The 20895-nt window shown below is 43.1% G+C and overlaps 1 protein-coding gene across 2 annotated transcripts in view; it reads right to left on the reverse strand.

The window, feature by feature from the left end:
* The window catches only part of LOC122547509 (cAMP-specific 3',5'-cyclic phosphodiesterase 7B-like), a 176572-nt gene that overhangs the window by 8099 nt on the left and 147578 nt on the right, over nt 1-20895 (reverse strand). For both annotated transcript variants that reach the window (XM_043686123.1, XM_043686129.1), the window contains one exon: nt 19733-19829. In XM_043686123.1, coding sequence (XP_043542058.1) covers nt 19733-19829 — 97 coding nt within the window. The remainder of the gene's footprint in view (nt 1-19732; nt 19830-20895) is intronic.

Below are 20895 nucleotides of genomic sequence, written 5' to 3' on the forward strand. Positions count from 1 at the left end.
CTTTCAATTTCCACTGTTACATTTATTATGCATCGTCACAGTATCCTACCTGAATGGACTCTCTTCCATTCTCTTAGCTTACCTCCCGATCGCATCTGCTCTAATGATGAGGCATATAGCGGGAGGTACCGGGGGAAAGGCGGTGCGTTATGCTCAGGAAAGTTTTGTTTTGGCAGTGAAGATTCCTGGCACCGTCAATGACAGGGCTCTCAGCAGGACCTTTACTTAAAACGATGAAAGGTTCACTGTTGTACTGAACTGAAAACCCAGTAGTCCTTGCATCTGCAAGTTCGTAAGGAAGCATAATCATCAGCCACAGGGTGGAATATAGGAGGAAGGAAGTATTGTTGCAGACTCTAAAGAAAGATATGGTTAGTCCACAGTCTGCGCGGGTCCAATCGCTACAAAATCGGCAGGGAACAATTGCACTGCAGAGATTGCAGAGAGGTTTCACGGGATGTTCCCTGAAGTGAGAGGTCTCAGCAAAAAGTTAACTTTTGTTTGGGGTCTGTGGAGCAGAAGAGGCTAAGGGGGCAATTGATGCAGACATAATGGTGAGTGATATAGACTGGGCCGATTGTGATAAATACTTCCGCGATGTAGGCATGTCTTAGACCAATTGAATTAAGGTTAAAGTGAAAAATGAAGCATTTCGCGAGGATCTGATGGAAAAGCAAATTACCCAGGGGATGGGTCAAATATGGAACATGTTGCCTGAGAGGGTAGCTTATCTCTCCATGCTTCAGGCTCTCTGCCTTTATTCCTGATGAAGGGCTTTTGCCCGAAACGTCGATTTTGCCTGTCCTCGGATGCTGCCTGAATTGCTGTGCTCTTCCAGCACCACTAATCCAGAATCATGCCCCCAAAAACCCACCCTGCCTTCTTGGCAACTTTCCCTGCTACTGCAGGAATTGCAAAACCTGTGCCCACATCTCCCCCTCACCTCCATCCAAGGCCCCAAAGGAGCCTTCCACATCCATCAAAGTTTCAACTGCACTTCTACACGTCATTTACTGTATCCGTTGCTCCCAATGGGGAGACAGGATGCCTAGTCGCAGAGCACTTCAGAGAACATATCCGGGACACCCGCACCAACCAACCCCATCTCTCCGCGGCCGAACACTTCAAGTCCCCCTCCCACTACGCCAAGGACATGCAGAATCTGGGCCTCCTACATCGCCACTCCCTCACCACTCTATGCCTGGAGGAAGAATGCCCCATCTTCTGCCTCGGGACCATCCAACCCCATGGCATCTATGTGGATTTCACTAGGTTCCTCATTTCCCCTCCCCTACCTTATCCCAGCTCCAAACTTCCAGCTCAGCACCACCCTCATGACCTGTCCTCTTGTCCATCTTCCTTCCCACTTATCCCAGCTCCAAATTTCCAGCTCAGCACCACCCTCATGACCTGTCCTCTTGTCCATCTTCCTTCCCACTTATCACAGCTCCAGATTTCCAGCTCAGCACCACCCTCATGACCTGTCCTACCCGTCCATCTTCCTTCCCACTTATCCGCTCCACCCACCCCTCTGACCTATCACCATTACCTCCATCTCCAGCCACCTATCACACACCCGGCTACCTTGCCACAAGCCCCACCACCCTTCCATTTATCTCTCCATCCCTGAGACTCCCAGCCTCATTCCTGATGAAGGGTTTTGCCTGAAACGTTAATTTTCCTGCTCTTCGAATGCTGCCCAACCTGCTCTACTTTTTCAGCACCACATTCTCAACTGCAAACTCTTGTACTCAATACCCTGTCCAATGAAGGAAAGCATGCTGTATGTCTTCTTGACCTCTTTACTGACCTGCGTTACCACTTTCAGAGAATAGTGGACCTGAACACCCAGATCTCTCAGTATGTCAATTTTCCCCAGGACTTTTCCATTTACTGTATAGTTCATTCTTGAATTGTGTCTTCAAAAATACATTTGCCTAGATTGAACTCCATCTGCCATTTCCCTTCTCATCTCTCAAATATCTATATTTTGCTGTATTCTCTGACAGTCCCCTTCACTATCTGCTACTCCACCAATTGTGGTGTAATCTGCAAACTTGCTAATCAGGCAACTAATACCTTCCTCCAAATAATTTATATATATTACAAACAACAGTGGACCCAGAAAGGATCCCTGTGGTCACAGGTCTCCATTTTGAGAAACTCCCTTCCATTACTATTCTGTCTCCTGTTGCCCAGCCAGTTCTCTATCCATCTAGCTGGAATACCCTGCACCCCGTGTGTGTTTGCCCTCTCCATCAACCTACCATGGAGAACCTTATCAAATGCCTTACTAAAGTCCACGTATATGATGTCTACTGCCCTTCCCCATCATTCAATTTTGTCACCTCCTTAATGAATTCTATTAGGTTTGTAAGACATGGCCTTCTCCATACAAAACCACGCTTCCATGACTGATAAGTCCATTTTCTTCCAAATGGGAATAGATTCTATCCCTCAGTATCTTCTCCAGCAGCTTTTCTACCATCAACGTCAGACTCACCAGTCTACAATTACCTGGAGTATTCCTGTACACTTCTTAAACAAGGAATTAACATTAGCAATTCTCCAGTCCTCTGGGACGTCACCCGTGCTCAAGGATGCTGCAAAGATATCTGTTAAAGCCTCAGCTATTTTCTGTCTCGCTTCCCTCAGCAACCTGGGGTAGATTGCATCTGGTCCTGGGGACTTGTCTAACTTAATGAATTTTAGAATACTCAAAACTTCCTCCCTCCTTATGCCAACTTGACCGAGAGTACTCAAAGATCTATCCCTAACCTCAACATCCGTCATGTCCCTCTCCTGGGTGAATACCGATGAGAAGTACTCGTTAAAATCTCACCCATTTTCTCTGACTCCATGCATAACTTTCCTCCTTTGTCCTTGAGTGGGCCAACCCTTTCTCTAGTTACCCTCTTGCTCCTTATACATGAAAAAAAAAGGCTTTGAGATTTTCCTTAACCCTGTTTGTTAAAGATATTTCATGACCACTTTTAGCCCTCATAATTCCTCATTTCAGATTGGTCCTACATTCCTGATATTCTCTCAAAGCTTCGTCTGCCTTCAGTAGCCTAGACCTTATGTACGAATCCTTTTTCGTTTTAGCTCGTCTCACAATTTCACCTGTCATCCATGGTTCCTTGCTATTTCAATCCCTCATTTTCACAGGAACATACCTCTCCTGAACCCTAATCAGCCTGTCTTTAAAAGTATCCCACCTATTGAATGTGGATTTCCCTTTAAACAGCTGCTCCCAATCTACATTCCCCAGCTGGGCGGCACAGCTTTGGGCAGCACGGTGGCACAGTGGTTAGCACTGCTGCCTCATAGCACCAGAGACCCGGGTTCAATTCCTGCCTCAGGCGACTGACTGTGTGGAGTTTGCACATTCTCCCTGTGTCTGCGTGGGTTTCCTTCGGGTGCTCCGGTTTCTTCCCACAGAGCAAAGATGTGCAGGTCAGGTGAATTGGCCATGCTAAATTGCCCGTAGTGTTAGGTGAAGGGGTAAATGTAGGGGTATGGGTGGATTGCGCTTTGGCGGGGCGGTGTGGACTTGTTGGGCCGAAGGGCCTGTTTCCACACTGTAATGTAATCTAATCTAAGCTCCTGCCGAAGTTTGGTATAGTCGGCCTTCCCCCAGTTTAGCACTCTTCCTTTAGGGCCACTCCCATCTTTGTCCATGAGTATTCTAAAACTTATGGAATTTTGATAACTATTCCCAAAGTAATCCCCTACTAAAACATCAACCACCTGGCCGGCCTCATTCCCCAACACCAAGTCCAGTATGGCCCTTTCCCGAGTTGGACTATTTACATGCTGCTCTAGAAAACCCCATTAGAAACATTTAAGGGTGGTCATGCAGAGGTGTGGAATAGAATCTTGCAGTGATCACTGATTTTAAATCATCTTAGTTTTTATGCTTGGTTACTGAGCTAAGAATCAGTGGGAAAGAAAAAGATAAATTAATTTTAGACATCTATTTCTGACAGCATCGACAATCCTTGCTGATCCACAAATTGAAAGATTCTCGACTTTCTGAGTGAAGAGATTTTTCCTCATGTCACTACTTAATGATTGACCTATTGTGAGGCAGTGTCACATTCACCATTCCATTCCTCCCCTGTTCTGGAATCTTCAACTAGGGAAAACTTCTCAATGTCTTCCACGTCAACCCTAATCAGTCTTTTATGTTGCCGTAAGATCATCCTTCACTCTTCTATTTATACATACTAAAATTGTTCAAATTAGGTTAGTTTGTCCACAAAGTCTCTGGCCTTCTCCAACGTGTTAAAGAAATGTATGGATCCATCTAAGGTGAACCGAAGCACTGCTGGATTTCTCAGGGAGCACCGAATCCCAAGATCCCTCAGTCTTCTCTTAACACACGTTTGTAAGCTTTTCATTTCTGGATCACCACTGCTGAGAAGTTCTGAAAGAACATGATCTTAGAGCCCTCATAAAATAGGGCCTTCGGATTCTTCCCCTAGACTCTGGAAACCTCCATAACTCTCTCCTTATCCCGGTAATGATGGAACCCCACCAGGAGAGGACGAGGACGTTGACCCAGACCCGATCTCCGCGTTGCGACCTGGTGAGCCCTCGGTATCTTCAATCCTCTCATGCCAGCCTCCAAGTCAAGGAATTTCGGCAGCCAGTCCTCAACAAATTCCGCATGCCGCTCACCTTCCTTAACCTCGGGCAGACCGATGATCGAATGTTTTTTCTCCTGCCTCTGTTCTCAAGATCATCCACTTGGTCATGAAACTTACAGACCTGCATCTTCAGGGCTTGGATCCTATCCTTGGATGAACTGGTATCAGCTTCCACCACTGTGACCCTGTGCTCCACCTCATCCGTCCTCTTCTCCAGGTCTCTCAGCTGCTGCTCATGTTTCTGCAGCATGAGCGAGACTGGAGCCAGCTTCTCTTCAATCTGTTTCCACAGCATCACCAAGATTGAGAGCTCGTTCACCAGGGCCTGGGAAGTAATCAGCTCCAAGGTTGCTGCAGGCTGAATTGCAGACCCCTGGCCTCGGATGCTCCTTCTCCCTTTTTCGGCATCTCTGGACGGTTGGAAACAGAGGTAATTTTTAGAAGTTTCTTGGGATTCCACGATCTTTCCGGAGTCCTGAGATATCGCAATGGCCTGGGTTGGGCGGGTTAAAGATTTGTCCTGCTTGTGTTGCGATGCGGAGCTCTGCACTGCGATCTTCTCAGATCGCCGCCATCTTGGATCCCCCCACCCTTCACTCTTCTAAACTTGAATATTGCCTCAAATAGATGCTGCCTCTCATCCTCAAACCTCGGATTCCAGAAACCAATCTAGTGAACAACTGTTGTACCATTTCCAAGGCAAATATATTCCTTCTCAGATACGGAGACGAAAACTACACACACTGCACCGGGATGGTCTCACTAAAGTCCTATACATTTAAAATAAATTAAATCACATAATGTGGGCCATGCTGGCTAGGCCACAATTATTGCCCATCCTTACTTGGCCTTGAGAAGGTGGAGCTGAAAATGTGTTGCTGGAAAAGCGCAGCAGGTCAGGCAGCATCCAAGGAACAGGAGAATCGACATTTCGGGCATAAGCCCTTCTTCAGGTCCTGAAGAAGGGCTTATGCCTGAAACGTCGATTCTCCTGTTCCTTGGATGCTGCCTGACCTGCTGCGCTTTTCCAGCAACACATTTTCAGCTCTGATCTCCAGTATCTGCAGCCCTCACTTTCTCTCTTGAGAAGGTGGAGGGGTGGTGAGCTGATTTCTTGAACCTCTGCAGTCCATGCAATTTAGCTACATCCACAGTGCTGTTTTTCAGCAGCAGCAGCAACTCTAAGGGCAGGAGCTTGCACCCGGGGCCTGCCGGGAGCGGTGAGTCACTGATTTGTGCTTTTAAATTTGAAGTCAGAGAGCAGAGGTTTCTGGGAGAGGAGGGATTTCTTATTTTTATTTCTATCCTGCTATATAAGTCAGTGGCCTCTTAACCGGAGACCCTACCTTTGTAGGGCCTCCTGACACAGTATGTCGAAGGGCCGACAAGAGGGAGGCCACACTGGACCTGGTGCTTGGAAATGAACCAGACCAGGTGTTTGATTTAGTTGTAGGTGAGTACTTTGGAGAGAGTGACCATAATTCAGTTACGTTTAGTTTAATGATGGAAAGGGATAGGTACACGCCACAAATCAAGAGTTAACGATGGGGCAAGGGCAATTATAATGCGATTAGCCAAGAATTAGGATGCATAGAATGAGGTAGCAAAATGCAGGGGTTGCAGATAATTAAAATGTGGAGCTGGTTGAAGGAACAGATATTGCGTGTCCTTGATAGGTATGTCCCTGTCAGTCAGGGAGGAAGTGATAAGGTGAGGGAACCATGGTTTACAGCAGAAATTGCATCTCTTGTTAAGAAGAAGAAAGAGGCTTATGTGTTGATGAGGCAAGATGGTACAGATGAGGCGATGAAGAGTTACAGATCAGCTAGGAAGGATTTAAAGAAAGAGTTAAGAAGAGCAAAGAGAGGACACGAGCAGCCTTTAGCAAATACCATAAAGGAGAACCCTAAAGCGTGAGGAATAAAAGGATGATTAGGGTAGGAATAGGGCCAGTCAAAGATGTGGTAGACATGGACTTCAATAAAGCCTTTGATAAGGTTCCATATGGTAGGCTGATGGAGAAAATGCAGAGGCATGGAATTGAGGGTGATTTAGCAGTTTGGATTAGAAACTGGCTTTCTGAAAGAAGGCAGCGAGTGGTGGTTGATGGAAAGTATTCAGTCTGGAGTCCAGTTACTAGTGGTGTGCCACAAGGATCTGTTTTGGGACCACTGCTGTTTGTCATTTTTATAAATGACTTAGACCCAGGCATAGGTGGATGGACTAGTAAATTTGCAGACGACACTAAAGTCGGTGGAGTAGTGGACAGTTTGGAAGAACGTTACAGGTTGCAGGGGGACTTGGATAAACTGCAGAATTGGGCTGAGAGGTGGCAAATGGAGTTCAATGCAGCTAAATGTGAGGTGATGCACTTTGGGAAGAATAACAGGAAGGCAGAGTACTGGGTCAATGGAAAGATTCTTGGTAGTGTGGATGTGCAGAGGGATCTTGGAGTCCATGTGCATAGATCCCTGAAAGTTGCCACCCAGGTGGACAGTGCTGTTAAGAAGGCATACGGTGTGTTAGGTTTCATTGGTAGAGAGATTGAGTTCCAGAACCTCAATATCATGCAGCAACTATACAAAACGCTGATGCGGCCACACTTGGAATATTGTGTACAGTTCTGGTCGCCCCATTACAGGAAGGATGTGGAAGCGTTAGAAAAGGTGCAGAGGAGATTTACCAGGAAGTTGCCTAGTCTGGAGGGAAGGTCGTATGAGGAAAGGCTGAGAGACTTGGGTCTGTTATCATTGGAAAGAAGGCTAAGGGGCGATTTGATAGAGACATACAAAATGATCAGAGTATCAGATAGGGTAAACAGTAAAGACTTTTTCCTAGGATGATGATGTCAGCTTGTATGAGAGGGCATAACTACAAATTGAGGGGTGATAGATTTAAGACAGATGTCAGATGCAGGTTCTTTACACAGAGAGTGGTAAGGGTGTGGAATGCACTACCTGCTAATGTAGTCAACTCAGCCACATTACGGAGATTTAAACAATCCTTAGATAAGCAATGGATGATTTTGGGATAGTGTAGGGGGACGAGCTGAGAATAGTTCACAAGTCAGCGCAACAAGAAGGGCTGAAGGGCCTGTTCTACGCTGTATTGTTCTATGTTCTATGTTAGAAAGACAGTTTCAGGATTTGGACCCAGCAACAATGATATGGCTCCAAGTCAGAGGATGGGTGAGAGAGACTTGCAGGAAGTGGCGTTCCCATGCATCTGCTGCTTTTGTCCTTCCAGGCAGGACAGGTTGTAGGTTTGGAAGGTAAAGTCAAAGGTACCCTGTTGAGATGCTGCAGGGCATCTTGTAAATGGTATACTCAAAGGTCACTGTGAGTCAGTGTGAAAGGAGTGAATTTTGACAGTGGTGGCAGTCAAGTGGCCTACTTTGTCCTAGATTGTTTTATTAGGGCTCCTTAATGCAACTCTGGCTCAAATGCTGCCTTTACCTCATTCTCACTTCCCTTCTGGAGCCCAGCTGTTTTGTTCTTGTTTGAAGCAAGGCTGTTGTTATGAGGTCAGGAGGTGAGGGGCCCTGGCACAACCTGAACTGAGCATCAGTGAGCAGAGTATTTCTGAGTAAGTGCCACTTGATAGCGTCTCCTTGTAGATGAATCCAATTATGCTGCTGCTAATGGGCCACAGCACCTCAAGGTTGTCTTGGTTTTGTGTGGCTTAATCTGTTTGAAATGTATGCTATTTAGCATGCTGATTGTGCCATGTAAGATGATGGAGTCTTGGTCTCCACAAGGACTGTGCAATGCTCATTCCTACCAGTACTGCCACAGACAACTGCATCTGCATCAGGAGACTGTAAGGTGAGGTCAAGTTATTTGTTCTCCATCATCTGTTGCTCTTCCAATTTAGCACTATGTCCTTTGCGACTTAGCCAGCTCGGTCAGTGGTGGTATTATCGAGCCACTCTTGGTGATGGCCACTGAATCCTTTGCCAACAGTACATTCTGTGGCCTTGCTACTCTCAGTGCTTCCTCCAAGTGGCATTCATAATGGAAGAGGACTGATTCACAAATCAAGTAGGAATGGTAGTTGGTAATTAGAAAGAAATTTCCTTGCCCATGTTTGACCTGATGCCATGAGATTGCATGTGCAAAGCCATCTGATTAAGAAAATAACCATTTCTTATGCAATTCCAGCATTTGCACAATGACTGATGTCAGACTAACTGACCTGTAGTTCCTTGCATATTCTTCATTCAATTTTGAATAGCCATTAGTGCAATTGCTGTTCTAGAATCAAGGAAATTTTGGAAAATCAGAAACAGAGCAACAACTGGTAAGATAGAGGTAAAGTCAACATTGAGGTGGGGCTGGAGGAAGATAGCAGAGTGCTAGGCCTTCTCCATCGCTGGTCCCTCACCAACCGACACCTGGAGGAAGAACGCCTCATCTTCTGCCTTGGGATGCTCCAACCCCATGGCATCAATGTGGATTTCACCAGTTTTTTCATTTCACCTCTCCCCACCTTATCCCAGTTCAAACCTTTCAGCTCAGCACCGCCCTCATGACCTTCCCACCTGTCCATCGTCCTTCCCACCTACCCACTCCACCCTCTCCTCCAACCTATTACCTTTACCCCCACATCCATTCGGGAGAAAGTGAGGTCTGCAGATGCTGGAGATCAGAGATGGAAATGTGTTGCTGGAAAAACGCAGCAGGTCAGGCAACATCTAGGGAACAGGAGAATCGACGTTTCGGGCATTAGCCCTTCTTCAGGAATAAGGGCTAATGCCCGAAACGTCGATTCTCCTGTTCCCTAGATGCTGCATGACCTGCTGCGTTTTTCCAGCAACACATTTCCACCCCACATCCATTCACCTATTGTACTCAGCTACCTTCGCCCCAGCCCCACCTCTCTCCCATTTATCTCTCCAATCCTGAAGCTCCCAGCCTCATTCCTGATGAAGGGCCTTTGCCCGAAACGTCAAATTTCCTGCTCCTCAGATGCTGCCTGACCTGCTGTGCTTTTCCAGAGCCACACTCTTGACTGTAAAGCAGACCATGAAACTGCTCTTTCATCAGATGACTGATGACCCATGCCATTGGCTTGACTCTGCATTATAGAGCCATCCAGCCAACTGAGCCAACCAACCCCATTGTGACCACTATCTCTGAAGCAATTTATTTAGAAACCTGGAATATAGGCCATGATGTCTTGTGAAATTGTTCAGTTTTAGGATGGGAATTTTCTCTGATACTTCTACTCTGCTAATAATGATTGACTCTTTCAGTTCTTTGGTTACTTTCTATTTCTACTGTGTAATTTGTGACCACTACTCTGAAAACACACAAGATATTTGTTCAGCACTTCTGCTATTTTCTTATTCCACAGATAATTTCTTGTCAATGCTTACTTTAATCATTCTCCTTCTTAAAACTCAAACTTTTTGAAACCTGGTTTTAAGTTCCTTGCTCATTTAATCGGAATATTCTATTTATTTTATTATGATGCCTATTTTCTTTCTTATTCTATATTTTTCCCCTTTAAATCAACTTTTTGGCTGCTCTTTGCTGTTTCTAAACATTCCTAATCTCAAGATTATTTACAGTCCTTTGCAACATTGTAATTCTCTTCTTTTACAACCGTAACAAAGTTACAGCACAGGAAGAGGCCATTTGATCCATCATATCAGCACAACTGAAGAGAATTAGCTGCCCGTTCTTTCCAGTACCTGATCTGCAGCCTTGCGGGTTACAGCACTTTACATGCAGATCCCAGGTTGCTTTTGAATGAATTGAGGGTTTCCACTGCAATCACAAACTGGGCAGTGAATTTCAGACATTCACCACTCTCTGGATGAAAATATCTTTCACTATGTCCCCTTTAATCCTTCTCCCAGTCACATTAGATAGGGAATCTCCTGGTAATGACCTCTCTGCTCAGGGAAACAGGTCTTCCCTGTTTACCCTTCCAAGCCCTTCATTATTGTGTACACCACTGAGTAACCCCTGAGCCTCTGCTGTTCGAAGGACAAAAACCATAATCTATACAATCTTTGCAACAATTATGCCCTTCCTATAAATGTGGTGACCAGAATTATGCACAATATTCTGGTTGCAGTCTAATCAGTGTCTTATATAAATCTGCATACCTGCTCTTTTATTCAAGATCTTGCCTAATGAAGAAAAGCATCCCACATGGTTTCTATACAACTTTACCGTACCATCTTCAAGGGCCTATGGATAAAGTCTTCTAATCCATATGCAGATTTTTCTTGTTGAGTTTTTATTTTTAATGGAATGCTTTTACTGAACATTTTGAACTGTTTCCTTAAATGTTTCCCATGGTTTACTGCCATAAGTTTTAGTCTATTTATCCAAGCAACCTTAGCAAGTCCTCATACTCCAATAATTGGCTTTAAGTTTAAGATTCTTGGTAATGACCATAAAGCCTTAAGATGTAAGAGCAGAAGTGGGCCATTCAGCCCATTGAGTCTGCTCTGCCATTCAATATGATCAGGGTTGATATTCCTCAACTCCTTTGCTCAGAGAGTAGTAGGGACATGGAATGCCCTGTCTGCAAGAATAGTAGACTCGCCAACTTTAAGGGCATTTAAATGGTCATTGGATAAACATATGGATGAAAATAGAATAGTGTAGGATAGATGGGCTTCAGATTGGTTATACATGTTGGCGCAACATTGAAGGCCGTATTGCGCTGTAATGTTTTATATTCTGTGTTCCACTTTTCTGTCTTTTCTCTATAATTCTTGATTCCCTTATGGATTAAAAATATGTCTCTCTCAGTCTTTAATATATTTAATGGCCCAGTGTTGACATCCCTCTACAGTGGCTCAGTGGTTAGTACTGCTGCCTCACAGCACCAGGGACGTGGGTTCAATTCCAGCCTTGGGTGACTGTGTGGGTTTCTTCCAAGTGCTCCAGTTTCCTCCCACAATCCAAAGATGTACAGGTCAGGTGAATTGACTATGCTAAATTGTCCATATTGTTCAGGGATGTGTAGATTAAGTGCATTAGTTAGGGATAAGTACAGAGTAAGGGAATGGGTCTGGGTGGGTTACTCTTCAGAGGGTTGTTGTGGGTGCCTGTTTTCACACTATATGGATTCTATGATTCTAAAGAATTCCACATTTTCAGTACCTTCTGAAAGAAAAAAAATCTTTTCTGTCTTAAATGAGAAGAAACCTTTACTTTGAGATTATGCCCTCTGGTCCTAGACTTCCTCACAAGGTGAAACGATCTTTCCAAATTTACCCTGCCAAACCCCCTAAGAATTTTGTACGTTTCAATAATGATCTTTCAAAACGATCAAGACTTGTGTGGGAAGACTGGAGTATGTAAGTTTAAAACTAAACATAGAATTCAATTATATTATGATCACTTTATGCCAGATGATCTTTTATAATGAAACTATTAATTAAATCTACCTTACTGCATGGAACAAGATTTAAAGTGACTTTTTCTCCACTTTGTTTCACAAAATATTGTGCCAGGAAACTGCTGTGGAAGTTTTCAACAGATACACTTTCAGACTATCTTTGATTTGCCTAGTCTACATGAAGCCTGTGAACTCTATGAATATTGTATTGCCTTGGTTACAAACTCCAATAATTTCCTGACCAATGGTACAACTATTGTTAGGAGGCCTATAAACTACTCCAACTATTGTTTTCTAATGCTGATTTCCATCCATACTGATTCTACTTCATCATCTCCTCAGTCAAATCATTTCTCATTGCAGTCCTTATGTTACCTTTTGCTATCAAGGCTATTTGTTTTCCATTTACAACCTTCTGTCTTTTGACAATGTGTGTATCCTGGAATATTTATTTCCTATCTGGCCAGGGATGGGAATGAAGGCAGGCAGACACAGAATTTTACATCACCAGCTTGCATGTTAGTTCCCTGGTCCCATTCACCTTTGGGCCATTTTTCCAGAGGGGCGTTTGGGCAGAGTTACATATGCAGCCATTCAAGTTTATTAAAGGCTATCTAAGCAAGATCTACCTGCAGTCGATCTCTAGGGAACAGTCAGTGCTGTTGCCTGGAGGTGATCTCTTGGTGGTGGAATGGGAGAGGGTGGGAACAAGCACTTCAGGAAGTACTTACACCATCCACCCCAAATTCTGCCTGGATTCAGCACAGGCATGCAGGCTGCCATGTATGTTTCTACCTGCATGCACATAGATGCACTCCACTACTATTGCCACAATCAGTCCCGGGGGGAATTTTCTTACAAAGGCCAAATTTATTTTAAGAAGTTGTAGAGAGGGCACTTCATTTATCTGAATGGGCATCCTGCTGCAGGAGCTTTCAAACTGAAAGGTCTTAAAGAACCCTTCTGCTGTTCTTAATTTGACAACCAAGCTATCTTAATTGGCTATCATTGGCCAGTTCAGGGAAATATCACAGATGAGTGACTGGCTTCCACAAAGTGCATACTTCTGATCCCCACTTCAGCCTGAAGGTGGGGTGCTGAGAGCTGCTGGAAATCCTACACCAACTCTCTATAATAGCAATTGGATCTAAACAATTTCCCTTTAAAATTCTACAAGTTCATTTATCTCGTGACAAATGCTTTGTGTTTTTTTAAACTGCTATTCTCAGTTCATATATCAAACGATGAGTGATTGTATGATCAAATAGGCTAGAAATATAATTCATATCTGTTTCCCAGAAACTCAGCGCCAGTATGTAGGTGAAACACAAGTGACATTATCAGTAATGCTTTGAGTTTCACCCAGCTGGACAAAAGTCAATTATGATTCTTTTTGAGTAATGCTCTAATATGAGGACAATTTGTTTCAATTAGGATATAATAGGAACATAAATTTAATTTCCCAAGGCAATTAATCAGGCCCAGAACTCATTACTCACCACCAGTTCTTCCAGTTCTGAAGATTTTAATACTTGTTATCCCAGTTCATTGTAGCATTATGCCCAACTATTTTGAGAAGATAAAATTAATCTTTCCTCCAGTCTGAGCAGATGTACATTTGGTTAGCATCTCTACCAATACTATTCTAAATCAAAGCTAAGAAGGTGTATGACAAGACTTGGGAATGATTCAGTCTACCCTTCCCTTAGTCTTTACTCAGGTTCTTCCATATGACAAGGCTGTGGTCTGCAAGTCCTTGCATAGGCAAAAAGAAACTTGAAACTATGTCCTATGACACATTCTAGGGGGCCAATGTGCTAAGGTTTTTATAAGTGTAAATAAGATCTGGACTTGTCTGTTCAATTTTGGGGATGCAATGGCCTCATGTTATTATCACTAGACTAGTAACCCAGAAACCCAACCAGTGTTCTTGATTTGTTGATTGTAACCAGGTCAGCCAGGTTGATCTCATAAAATATGAGCTCCCTGGTAGGAGCTGTTAACCTGGTCCAATCAGGGAGCCCTGGCTGACAGGTATAAACAAGAGTGTCAGACATCCTGCTCACTGACGGCTAGTTCTGAGGGAGCAGGATCAGTGTCAAAGGCTCACCATATATAAATAAAGAGAGACTTGGTGATGGGATATTGGCCTCTGTGGAGTTACTTCGCTGGAGACCCAGGTTCAAATTCCACCATAGCTGGGGAGGTGACGGCCTAGTGATATTATCACTGGGCTGTTAAGTCAGAGACGCAGGTAATGATCTAGGGTCCTGAGTTCAAATCCCAGCAGGTAGATGGTGGAACTTGAATCCAATTAAAGATCAGGAATTAACAGTCTAATGATGACAATTCCTTGTCGATGGTTGGAAAAATCCATCTGTTTCACTCATGTCCTTTATGGAAGGAAATCTGCTATCTTTACTGGTCTGGCCTATGTGTGACTCCAGATCCACAGCAATGTGGTTCACTCTTAAATACCCACTGGGAATTAGGGATGGGCAATAAATGCTGGTCCAGCCATTGACACTGTCATCCATGAATGAATAAAAGAAACCATTGTGCAAACAATATGTTTTACAGAGGGCACAGAGGAAGGAAAGCAAGCAAACTAATCAATGGTTAATGAGACGGTTTGCAAGATAACAGAGCAGAAGGTCTGTGAAGAAAAACTAGTAATCATTGACTAATATGAGGCATTTTCACTTTATACATAAATGATCTGGATGAAGGAACTGAGGGCATTCTGGCTAAGTTTACAGATGATACAAAGATAGGTAGAGGGACAGGTAGTATTGAGGAGGCGGGGAGGCTGCAGAAAGATTTAGACAGGTTAGGAGAGTGGGCGAAGAAGTGGCAGATGAAATACATGGGAAAGTGTAAGGTCATGCACTTTGGTAGGAAGAATAGAGGCATAGATTATTTTCTAATTGGGGAGAAAATTTAGAAATTTGAAGTGCAAAGGGACTTGACAGTCCTGGTCCAAGATTCTCTTAAGGAATGAGTTGTAGGGAGAGGCTGAGCAGGCTGGGGCTGTTTTCCCTGGTGCGTCAGAAGCTGAGGGGTGACCTTATACAGGTTTATAAAATCATGAGGGGCATGGATAGGATAAATAGACAATGTGTTTTCCCTGGGGTGGAGGAGTCCAGAACTAGAGGGCATAGGTTTAGGGAGAAAGGGGAAAGATATAAAATAGACTTATGGGGCAACGTTTTCATGCAGAGGATGATATGTATATGGAATGAGCTGCCAGAGGAAGAATTGGAGGCTAGTACAATTGCAACATTTAAAAGGCATCTGGATGGGTATATGAATAGGAAGGGTTTGGAGGGATATGGGCCGGGTGCTGGCAGGTCGGACTAGATTCGGGTGGGCTACCTGGTTGGCATAGATGAGTTGGACTGAAGGGTCTGTTTCCATGCTGTACATCTCTTTGACTCTAAGACTCTAAAACTTAGAGTCGGTAGTTAGGAAGGCAAATACAATGCTGACATTTATTTTGAAAGGATTAGAATATAAAAGTAGGGATGTACTTCCGAGATTTTATAAAGCTCTGGTTAGACCCACATTTAGAGCATTGTGAGCAATTTTGGGCCCGCCCTCAGGAAGGACGTACTGGTCCTGAGCAAGTCCAGAGGAGGTTCACAGAAATGGTCCAGGAATGAAAAGCTTAACATAAGAGGAAAGTTTGAGAACTCTGGGACTATACTTGATGGAGTTTAGAAGGATGAAGGGTGAATCTGATTGAAACTTATAGAATACTGAATGGCCTGAACAGAGTGGATGTTGGGAAGATGTTTCTATTGGCAGGAGAGACGAGGACTAGAGGGCACAGCCTGAGAGTAAAGGGAAGACCGGCTGAAACAGAGAATAGGGGAAACTCCTTTAGCCAGACAGTGGTGAATCTGTGGAATTCATTGTCACAGAAGGCTGTGAAGGCCAGGTCATTGAGTATATTTAAAACAGAGATAGATAGGTTCTTAATTGCCAAGGTTACAGTGAGAAAACAGGAAAATAGAGTTGAAAAACCTAACAGCCATGATTGATTGGCACCACAGACTCAATGGGTCAAATGACCTAATTTCTGCTCCTATATCTTCTTGTCTTTTGGTTTTAGATTGAGTGGAAAAATGTTAGACCTAAAATTTAATTTCAGTGTAGGATGGATCTAGTAAGACAGAGGACACGTAGTTCAATAATGACTCATCCAGATGGCAAATTAATAGAACAATGGAGAGACAAATGATATATTTTTTTGAGCCTGCATGGATGGGAACTGCAGACCCAGACCCATGCCCCACCTATCTACATAACCCCACAGTAACCATGGCTAACCCACCTAGGCTGCACAACCTTGGACACTATGGACAATTTAGCATGGCTAAGCCACCCAACCTGCACATCTTTGGACTGTGGGAGGAAACCGGAGTGCCCAAAGGAAATCCACGCAGACACAGGGAGAATGTGCAAACTCCACACAGACTGTCGCCCTGGTTGGAATGGAACCCTGACATTGTGGGACAGCAGTGCTAACCATTGAGCCACCCTTAAGGTCACTTTTAAGTCTTACATTCGAGATTTTGAAATGGCTGGACAGGTTACAGTGCTTTCAGAAACTGATTGACTGGAGGCTGACGGGAACAATGGAAGCTTATCTAAGAATTTCCAGCATTCAACCCTCAAGCTTGCCATCCCATTCAATGAGATAATTGCTGATCTATTTGTGGCCTTAATCTACTTGCCTGTCTGCACCCCCATAATCTTTGATTCTATTGTCAATCTAAGATCTACCTAATTCAACCTTGAATATATTCATTGACCCAAACTGTATTGATGGAGGATGGATATAATTCTAAAAACTACAGTCACAGGATCATCCAGCATGGAAACAAACCTTTCAGTCCAACTCGTTCATGCTGACCAAATTTCCTAAACTCATTTGCCTATGTTGGCCCATATTCCTCTAAACCTTTCCTATTCATGTCCAAAAGTCTTTTGAATGTTGTAATTGTACCTGCATCTAGCATTTCTTCTGGCAGTTCATACCACATAGGAACTAACACACTTTCTCCTCTCACCTTATACCTATGCCCTTTAGTTTTGAACTCACCTACACTAGAGAAAAGACCTTGGTTATTCAGCTTATCCATGCCCTTCATGATTTTATAAATCTCCATAAGGTCACTCCTCAGCCTCTTATGCTCCGGTGAAAGAGATCCAAGCCTATCCAGCCTCTCCTTATAACTCAAATTCTCCAGTCCTGGCAGCATCCTTGTTAATCTTTTCTGCACCATTGCTAATTTAATAATATTCTTCCTATAGCAGGGTGACCAGAACTGTACACAATATACCAAAAGTGACCTCACTAACACTCTGTACAACCACAACATGACGTCCCAGCTCCTATACTCAATGATCTGAGCAATGAAGGCAATTGTGCCAAACACCACCTTAACTATCCAAAATCTTTCCTCTCTCACCTCAAACCTATGCTCTCTAATTTTGGACTCCCGCACCCTGGGGAAAAACACCTTGATTATTCACTCTTTCATGCCCCTCATGATTTTATAGACCTCTATGAGATCACCCTTCAACTTCCAAAGCTATGGGGAAAGAAGTCCGAGCCTAGCCAATCATGCCTTACAACTCAAACCTTCCAGTGCTGGTAACATCCTTGTAAATCCTTTCTGTACCCTTTCCAACTTAATAATATCCTTCCAATAACAGGGTGACCAAAACTGTACACAGTACCCCAAAAGTGGCCTCACCAACGTAACTAATGACCCATATAATCCAAATCCTCAACCCATACCAATATTTCACGCCCCCCCCAAACCCCCTCAACCTTTATGCTGTACACAAGAAATTTGGCCTGTTCATGAATGTTGCCAAATCAAAATTCAAATCAACCCATACCTGGTTATCTGACTACTTCAATTTCAGTATGTACTGAATTAGAGATTCTGGAATATGCTGAGTATTTCCCATACAGTGTCTTCTCCAAATTGATGAGGAGATCCAACACTAACAGCGGCACCAGTGCAGCTTTCTCCAAACCAAAGAGTCTTACTGTAAACACTAATTGTTATCATCACCCCAGTATCAGCATAAAGAACCAAGAGAATGTCCATCAGCAATACCTCTGCCATGCCCTCCACTTTCAATGGAATGACCGTTGAATGAACTTCTTAAAGCAGCTGCAGAAGCGTTGCTCAACTCTGGCAAAAATCAATTTTGATGGATTGAACACCGTGTCCAAATGGTGAAAAATGGTCTTCCCAGACAGACAATTCTGCTTTGCAACTGTCAAATGGCCGATTTTGCTTGTTTCAAAGGCACGCTGAAAATCTTATGAAGTATGGCCGCGTCGACATGAATAGCTGGGATGAGCTTGCTACCACAATTCTGCAGAACGGTGACAATTTGTCCATCAACCTGCTTCATGTTTTGAACCTTAATGTCTTAACGAGACTGAGCAGTGGCACATATGAAAAGAATAGGAAGCAAATCCTGCACTCCAAATCCTTATACCATGTGTGTAACCTAGGAAGGTAATCTCTCCCCTTTCCCTCTCATATCTTCCAGTATTAGATTCGGATCAGTGTCAAAGCTGTTCTACCTTGAGTGCCAGCTCGTCTTCACTTCTTACTTTTGTCTTAGTAGAAGGCTTTCATGCAAATTATAGACCTCTCCTTTAGGCCAACCAGCAATGGTTGCCATGAGTGTCTAAATAGGTCTCACCAGATCCCATCTGACCCATTCCTACTGCTGCCTCACCTGTGTCTAATTAAACAGAAAACTTGTCCCCCAAATCAATTAGGGGATTCACCAGAGGCAGGTTTCTGGTAACAGTAAGGCATGGTAATAACAAACTCTGTTTCTAGCACCATGGATAAAGCTTTCAGCAATGATATCAAAAATGCATTTGGATGCTTGGCTGACTTAATTACCAGAGCAAAGTCAGGTCTGATGAGCCAAATGGCATTTTCCTGTTCTGATGCTGCAAATGGCAAAAAAAACCCTAGTTCAATACACCGAAATTTTAGGCTAGGTCTACTAGTTGTATTAATCTCATTGTTGAAATAATTTGGCCAGCAAGTGCACAATTGTACCAAGTCTGAGACCAGTTTTTTTCAATGTTGCATTCATCTTAAAAATAGAATGGAAACAGACCTCAGAAAGAAGTCTCAAAAAGTGATCTTGATCTATCTGACAGGCTAGACTATGAGTGGGGGGGTATAAAGAAAATAACAACTTTCATACACTTTTAAAACATCAGTTCCTAATTATCTGATTATTGTTGTTTATTTCTAAGGGATCTTAAAGACACTTTTAGACATGATAGCGATACACATATATTCCTATATTCAATAAGTTCAAAGATAAATATATCCAGGAGTTATTGTCATTCAAGTAAGGGTCTTATTACTTTTCCACATGAATTTCTAAAGCAAGAATTTGTTTTCTTCCTCTAGAAATATTGAAGTTACATTATTTGTAATTTCATTGATCACAGTGGCAGTGTATATTTTCTCTCTGCTAGTTTTCTTCCTATTTTTAAGTTTTTTTACACCTCATTATTGTTGATTTAATTGGCATTTTAAAATGCAATACAGCCTCTTGTGCCATTTAGAATGTTATGTGGTGTTTATACTCGAGGCAAGGGTCATTTTACTTAGAATTGGGCGAAATCAAACAGAATTCAGGGTGGACCCACAAACCTTGTCTGTAGAACTCTTCACAAACTTTCTCACTCCATTGCTTGCTCATATTCCAGACTCGACAAGGATTACAGATATCTGCACACTTCAGTGCTATCTGAAACAAAAATCAGAAATTATGTAAGGCAGTAGAAATGAAGAGTTGTGTGCTTTTTTATAAACAAAGCAATGTTACACATGTAATATTCTTCTAAATCGCAGCATGTCTGGCTCCACAGTTATAGACTGTAAATGACAAACCTACATGAGCCCAGGAAATAAATTAGTATTTTAAGGAAAGGTCTCAAATCACTTGTTTCATTCATATCAGATTATGTACACCTGTAGTAAGAAACTTACATGGCTGATCATTCTTGACTGTTGCATATTTGCAATAACTTGCAGTAGCTCTGCAAACCATGTAAAACATCCATTTCAGGCAGCATAGAATGGAGAGGACATGATGGGTGCGATTCTTACTATTTCAGTTCATCTGTTTTCACAAAAAAGGAATTCGTATCTTCTCTGGCCTCTTAGAGGTCAGTCATAGATATGATCTATTATTTTTAAAATCTCCAAGTAGTAGCTATTACTCTGTGGAGACTGTAGAAAGGAACAAGGAAAACCGAATTGCAATCTGCCTTAGAGATTTGCAAAAACAATCCCCTTTAATGAGGTGGGAAACACTACTGGGTGATTTCTGGAAATGATCGTAACCAAGCAGAGGCACTTTTGTTTGTGTGCCCGAGATGGATGCTTGCAGAGCTACATTGAGAAGCCTTTAGCTTTTTTTTTGAATTATGCTTTATTAATGTAGTAAAGACAACATTGAAGAATTACTTGGCAAGCACCTCATCAACATATATAGTTACCCCTAGGAAAGTAGGCAGCAAGCATTCTGAAAAGTTAGATGTTAAAAGGGTTAATCACCACATGCTGGAAAACTCTTACCACAAAAACGCAATCACACACTCTACTCTTGAGAAAGAGCTTATCGAAAATACAAATTCACAGACTAATTAATATGTTGTGTCATGGTGTAAGTAGGGCTAACATTTTGAACAGCCTTTGCCATGGCTGCTGAGCACACTCCGTTAGAACAAGGGAGCTCCTCAGCCTCATGTTTTAGCATTTGCTGCTACTCAGCTATTTCTACACCTTAAAGAAAGGAGGCCATGTAACTT

The sequence above is a fragment of the Chiloscyllium plagiosum genome, chromosome 3 (assembly GCF_004010195.1).
Source record: "Chiloscyllium plagiosum isolate BGI_BamShark_2017 chromosome 3, ASM401019v2, whole genome shotgun sequence".
In the NCBI taxonomy this organism is placed as follows: Eukaryota; Metazoa; Chordata; class Chondrichthyes; order Orectolobiformes; family Hemiscylliidae; genus Chiloscyllium; species Chiloscyllium plagiosum.